Source organism: Elephantulus edwardii, unplaced genomic scaffold (assembly GCF_000299155.1).
Source record: "Elephantulus edwardii isolate Elephantulus edwardi_28Jun2011 unplaced genomic scaffold, EleEdw1.0 scaffold00021, whole genome shotgun sequence".
Classification (NCBI taxonomy): domain Eukaryota; kingdom Metazoa; phylum Chordata; class Mammalia; order Macroscelidea; family Macroscelididae; genus Elephantulus; species Elephantulus edwardii.
Genome location: NW_006399771.1, coordinates 3,611,160 through 3,617,974, shown reverse-complemented (window position 1 = coordinate 3,617,974; position 6,815 = coordinate 3,611,160). Strand labels below are relative to the sequence as shown.

The 6,815-nt window shown below is 53.9% G+C and overlaps 1 protein-coding gene across 1 annotated transcript; it reads left to right on the top strand.

Annotated features, from left to right (window-relative positions):
• The first annotated feature begins 435 nt into the window (after positions 1-435).
• IRX6 (iroquois homeobox 6) lies at positions 436-5,322 on the top strand. The gene is made up of 5 exons (XM_006882580.1): positions 436-480; positions 1,613-1,861; positions 2,701-2,810; positions 2,984-3,291; positions 4,652-5,322. Exons 1-5 carry the CDS (start codon positions 436-438, stop codon positions 5,320-5,322), a joined length of 1,383 nt encoding a protein of 460 aa, XP_006882642.1.
• The last annotated feature ends 1,493 nt before the right edge of the window (positions 5,323-6,815 follow it).

Sequence of the window (6,815 nt, the reverse complement as noted above, 5' to 3'; positions counted from 1 at the left end):
TTTGGCACGCTTGGTGGCCCGGGGCCCCTGGGCCTGGGGTCCTGTCTGGCGGCCCGGGATTACCGTGACGTCACTTTGAGCCTCTGGCCACCTTGGGCTGGGACACCTTGGGATCCACACAGCCCCGCGCCCTTCCTCAGCTCGCTTCGCCACCTCGAGCCTTTGGAAACCTGCACCTCTTCCTTCTCCTGCCCATCCATGGGCCTCTCTGTCTTCCGGACCCCGCGGGCCGGTGGGGCGCCTTCCGGAGCGCAGAGCTCAGCAGCCTGGCTGCGCGCGGCTCTGCCTCCAGCCGCGCCAAGCGGACGAAAGACCCGGCGCTGTGCTCCCGCTGCGGTGTAAGGAACCGGGGCGCTGAGCTGCTGGGGGCGCCGCGCCGCCCAACCGAGGCGGGAACTCCGGAGGGAAGAGGAAGGCGGGCGGGAGCCGGCCACCATGTCCTTCCCACATTTCGGACATCCATATAGCGGCGCTTCTCAGGTAAGAGGAGCTTCGGTGGGGCTTGGCGTGGCTAGACTGAGTGAAGTGCCCAGAGAGCCCTCCTCTCACACGTGTCTTTAGAGGATTCAGAGGGAGCAAAGACCACGCACGCCCCCTCCTACATTCCCAAGCGTTCGCTCCCTGGGTGCATGCTGGAAAATCAGACTGTGGCCCCCAAAACGTAGGCATCCTTACCCCACGCTAAGGAGAGTGTGGAATCCCCGCGGTGACCCGGCCAGGTCCATGCCTTGTACTGATAGATGTCTGGGAGAGTCAGAAAACTTCCAGAGTGCAGAGACCCGTCCACCTCATCATCATTTTAGGAGTCCATTTCTTAGCGTCTCAAGGAAGCTCTGGTGGCCTAGTAGGTAAGGAGTTGGACTGCCAACACAAAGGCAGGGGGTTTGAATCCATCAGCTGCTCCATAGGAGAAAGATGGGTCGTCTCCTCCCGCGCTTCTGAAGCCCGCTGAACGGTGGGTTATGAGCTGGTTCAGCAATGGAGCACCTGTCCTGGTGCTCCCAATTCCACGCCCCGTCCTAGTGCTCCACCTCTGGCTGCCTCAGCCTCTCAGACCAGGGTGGCTGCTTGCTCAGTGGCATCGGTTTTCTGGGGAAATACATCACTGTTTTCTAGCCACATACACCACTGTCATTCCATCCCTCTCTAGGGTAAGGAGCTTGTTCTCATGGGATCCGGTTCCTTCATGACCTTTAACCTGCTGTGTGAACTTAGGCGAGTCTTGTACACTCACTTGCTGGATTTCTAGTCTTTATACAATGGGAGTAGAAGCGAGTGCATCATGGCAGTCTCTGAGCTCGACTTCTAGATCAACCCTTGGATTGATACTGGGATGGGAGAAAAGGAGGGATGAGGTATCTCTAATTCTGATTCCAGAACATTTTCCACTGGGATTCTTGAAGGTCAGGAAGCCCTGGAGCGCATTTGTAAGGGCAATTTGGATAAATTGCCTCTTTGGAAAGTTACCTTCCCAGTACCTACCCGAATGCTCAGTACACTGGGGCACTGAGTGAACTCAGTGAACTCAGCACACTGGTGAACTTCCTTCTGCTAACTTTGATAACCTCAGGTGCGGCTGTCTGTCTCCACTTCTCCTCCTCTGGCCCCCTAGTTTCTGATGTCGGCCAGTCCAAGCACCACTTGCTGCGAGTCCGGCCCCAGCTCCGTTCCCGACGTGGCCTCCGGCTCCAGTCCCACCGCCGCTCTCTGCTGCGCATCCTACAATAGTCGGCTAATGGGCAGCGCGAGGCCCGAGCTGGGTCCGGCCTTGGGCATCTATGGAGGTCCTTACGCGGCCGCGCAGAGCTACCCCGGCTACCTGTCCTACGCCCCTGAGCCCTCTGCGCTGTACGGGGCGCTGGTAAGTATGCTGGGTGATGCCTGAGTCTGTGCGCCAGAGCCCACCGAGCCTTGGATTGGGGTGCAAATCGTATCTCCGGATGAAATGCAATGACATCGTCAGGAAAGCATCCAGAAGGGACCCAAAGCTGGGGAGAAAGAAGAGGAAAGGAAGCGAGTGGTTGGGATAGTTTGTAAGGGGTGGGGACATCTTTACCGTACTTTACAGTTTGCAGAACCCTAGCTTATTAAGAGAAGTTACTTCTGCACACTAGGTGAGGGGCAAAACAGGTATCACTATTCAAAGTTTATAGGAGTGGAAATTGAGGTGCAGAAAAGTTCACATACTTCTTCGAATGTTACAAAGATGCAGAGGTTTGGAAGATAGCTCTGCTAGGGGAAGAAAGGCGGGTTGGGTGCAGGAGCAGGAACCCTAGGGGCACATCTCATAGTTAACTGCTGTTTATTCTGAACCAGAGATTCCGCCAAGCCTCTTCCTGTGGCGTCCTTCACAACCTAAAACCCAAACCCACTGACATCGAGTTCATCCCCACTTGTTGCAAGCCTATAGGGCAAAGTCAGGACGGGGCCCAAAAAGTGACATTTTGGTTAGAAACTGAGCACTTTAAACATTGAATCACTAGCGTTCCTTTTCAATGTGCTGGTATTGTTATTATTATTCCTTTTTCACAGAGAAGAAAACTGACACGCAAAATAGTCAAATAATATCTTTCAACAGACATTACTGGTAGCACGGGGATTTAAGTCACACCCTTAGTGTGCGACTTAGATGCACTTTGCTTCTCCACCCCTATGCTTCTCAAAGTCAGCTAAAAGTCTTTTTTTCCCCTCTCCCACTAGAATCCACAGTATGAATTTAAGGAGGCTGCAGGGAGCTTTACATCCAGCTTGGTCCAATCAGGAGCCTATTACCCTTACGACCCCACACTGGGGCAGTACCAATACGACCGGTAAGATGCAGAGGTGCCAGGCGCCCCCGTCCCACCTCCTATGCCAACGTGGGGCAGGTCCAGGGTCGGGGAAGTCAGGTGGGGGAGAAGGAATCGCACTTCTGGGCACAGACTTTCCCCTGCCAGAGTCCCAGGTCCCCAGCCTCCAGATTGTGAGCCACTTTTCTTCCCAGTTACGGCTCCATGGAGCTGAGTGGTGCTGGTCGCCGGAAGAACGCCACCCGTGAGACCACGAGCACGCTCAAGGCCTGGCTGAACGAGCACCGTAAGAACCCCTACCCCACCAAGGGCGAGAAGATCATGCTGGCCATCATCACCAAGATGACCCTCACCCAGGTGTCCACCTGGTTCGCCAACGCGCGCCGGCGCCTCAAGAAGGAGAACAAGATGACGTGGGCCCCCAAGAATAAAGGAGTGGAAGACAGGAAGGCAGAGGGCAGCACAGAGGAACGGCTGGGCAGCCTGAATGGGGACACCAAAGGTACTCAAAGTGCCCGTCCTACTTTATACGTCCCACCAGCCAGCAAGCACTTTGCTGTTTTTCATGGCCACCCACTAAGGTAGCTTTTCTGTATTGTGCCCCACATAGAAGAGCCCTGATGGTTCAATGTTAAAGCACTCAGTTGCTCAGCAAATAATCAAGGGTTGGAACCTTCCAGGGGCTCCCGGAGAGAAAGACAAGACGAGGCAGTTCGCTTCTGTAAAGATTTAGAGCCCTGCAACCCCTGTGGGTATTCTACTCTAACCTATTCAATGATGGCTGTGAATCAGAATGACTCCACAGGAAGAAGGTTTTGTTTTATTATTTCTTCTTGTTTAGCATAGAATTTGCATCAGCTACCAGCCTAAGGGCCTTTGCCAGTGCAAGGCATCCTGGGCCTGGAATCCCAACCTGACTAGCATCTTCTCAACTCCCTGGTGCCCAAGCCTAAGTGCCCCCTCCCCCCCACTTATTCTGCAACACAGTGGTCTGTTTCACTCCCATCGTCTAGCAAGGCCAAAGAAAAGTTAACACAGTGGGTCTAAGGTGTGGAGTGCAGCAGTGCTTGACCCCTACACCGAATGTTCCAGCCCCACCTCAGATCCAAGGTTGGGGAAGCAGGGATGGGGTGGAGGTGGGAAAAGGAATCACAGGTCCAGGGCATAAGAAGCACCTTTCCTGCAAACTCCAGCTGCATTGCTGGATTTTCTAAATGTAAATACCTAACCGCTTAACTGACATCTAGGGCAGGGTTGGCGCAAGTTGCCAAAGGCAAATAGTTTTTTAACCCTTGTTGTTATGTGCCGTGGAGTCAGAACAGAACTCATAGGTGACCCTCCAGCGGGTTTTCAGAGACAGTTAATCTCACGGGAGGAGACTGTCCATCTTTCTCCCGAAGAACAGCTGGTGGATTCCAAGGAGCAGAGAGGGTCTTTAAATTGGCCACATAATTTCTTCTCACTAAACCACCAGAAGTGCCCCCCAAAACCCAAACCAACGCAAAGCAAAAAACCCTGCATGCGCTTAAACCAGGCAAACACACACACACACACACACACACACACACACACACACACACCCTCTCTCCTCTGCTTTTAGTTTTAAACAGATGCAAACTCCAGACCTTGTACCTGCATCTGCACTGGAGAAAAATCATGGAAGGGTTGGGACTGGGTTAGGGGCGGAATTCTTTGCGACAGGGGAAGTGCAGCGGCTGGTGTGGGCAGACCGGTCAATTACTGCGAGAACGCCAGAGCGCAGAGCCTTCCTGCTAAAAGCTTCTCAGGGATGCTCACTCCTGCGATTTCCCTTGGGGGGTGGGAGAGCTGGGCTTTTCTCACTCTTTTCTGATTTCCTACAGATCTTACTGCTAACCGAGAGGCCCAGGGTCTCCGACTGAGTGACCTGGAAGACTTGGAGGAAGAGGAGGACGAGGAGGAGGCTGAAGAAGAGGAGGCAGAGATCACAGGGGCGGACTGGCAGGCGGGCTTCCACAAAGACGCGCAGTCACTGCCGGCGGCTCCGTGCGCCACAGCTCGAGAGCGCAGGCTGGAGCGCAGGGAGTGCGGCCTGGCGCCACCCGGCTTCTCCTTCAGTGAGCTCCCGGGACCTCGAGCCCAGGGCGCGGACTTCCAAGAGGCGGAGCCCCGGGGCCCCACACTCACCCGGCACTTCTGCAGCGAGAAACCGCGCATCTGGTCTCTGGCACCCACTGTGGAGGCCAACACCATCGAAGATGTGCTCCAGGCGCGGCCAAGGCCAAGGAGTCCTCAGTGCCATTTGATTCCTGGGCAGCCTCCAGGCTCTGGCGAGAGACCTGTGGTCCCCAGAAACTCTGTGTGCTATGAGCCTTCCCGCGTAGCCAAAGCCTTTGGAAACCCTACATTTGGCCTGCAGGAGGTGGCACTGAGCTGTGCGCCCAGCCCGCTGCGGAGGGGGCCTGCGGTGCAATGCCAGTACCCGTCCGGAGCAGAAGGTAGTGGGCTCCCAACCTTGCCCTTCAAGAGACACTTCCCCACCCTCTTCTTTTAAGGACAAGTTCAGATCTGACAAGAGTCAAATTTTCCCTTGAAAATCAAGCTTAGACTCTTTCATTTAAAAGCTAAAGAATGATAATAAATTCGGATGGAAGGAATAATTTGAGGATCCCTTAGAACATTGCTGAACAAATAAACAAAGCTAGATTTCCAGATTCATGGCCCAATGTTCTGCCCAGTGTCCTGGGTATTCATCACCCCACCCCCACCCCACCCCCTTGTGCCAGTGTTCCCAGCCTGGCTATCAGAGGAGCCAGTCTTGTCCCAAGACTTTGTCCTGAGACTGAGAAAGTCTGAGCAGGAGGACTGACAAATACACTGGGTTTACAACCCTCTCAAAGATACACTGATACAAGCAGTGTAGACACGTCTCTGCCTCTGGCAGTCTTAGAAGCTCAGAGTGGATACCACAAACCCCCAAGGGTTCACCTCAAAGCAGGGTTTTTAGTCAGTCAGTGTTTCCAGCTTCTAGCTGTTTGGTTTGGTTTTATTTTTTTTTTAGCTCTGCTTACAGACTAGTAAAAGGGAATTTCGCCCCTGAAAAGGGCATTGGAGCATCAGGGCCTCAGAGCAAGTATTGTCTAATTCTTCCCTTTGTAGTAATTTCTCTCAGGATTAACTGCCAGCTTGGAAAATTAGGTTACAGTGGTTTTGAATTTGCACATAATGGTGTCCAAATGTTCCCTCTGGTGAGGAAATTGCTTTTAGATAGACCCCACTTCCCTTTGGAAGAGACATAGCTGACCCCTGATTTTCTACCAGGCCGCAGACATTGGCCTTCGGATTTTAATCAACCTTTCCTCTCTCAGCAGGTTAGCGCAATGGCTGCAACTTCCAGAAGACTCTTGGAAATGAGCCCTTCTCCTTCTCCAGGGTACTGAGAAGCTTCCAGACTTCACCAAGGACCAAGGGTTCTCCCCGTCGCCTACCATACAGACAGACCCACAGAAATTCTTCCAGTGGCCATGCTAGCACATCAGTGAGGGGCCTGGGGAGGGGACAGAAGTGCATTTTTTTTTTTTTTTCAGATCCCCTCCCCTCCCAGGTGACAGGTCCTTTGGGGAAGGCCAGGTAGAGTGGGTGCTGCTGAGAGACTCTTGCACTCTGGGTCCAGGTCAGAGGCTGCTCCCTCCCCTGCTCTCTGCCCCACCTCTCACCTTTCCCACCAGCCCCAGCTTGTGACCTACCTGACCTGGCCACCTAGGACCAGGAGTATCTTCTCTCCCCCACCTCTTTGTGTCCTTAAAAGTAATGGAGCAGAATGTGCTGTGTGGCCTGTCTGTGACAGGGGTGCTGGGGGAGGTCAGGGTGCAGATGAGACCAGTGGGGATCTGGGGACAGGGAGGGGAAGGCTGCAGACTGTGCCTCTTTGGATCAGTGCTGCAGTCCAATATGCAGTCCTGGCTGGACACACATTCCCACTTGTTCTAGTATATGGGAGGGCAGGGGGGGGCTGCCATGGTGCTGATGTTGGGAGGATGATGAAGT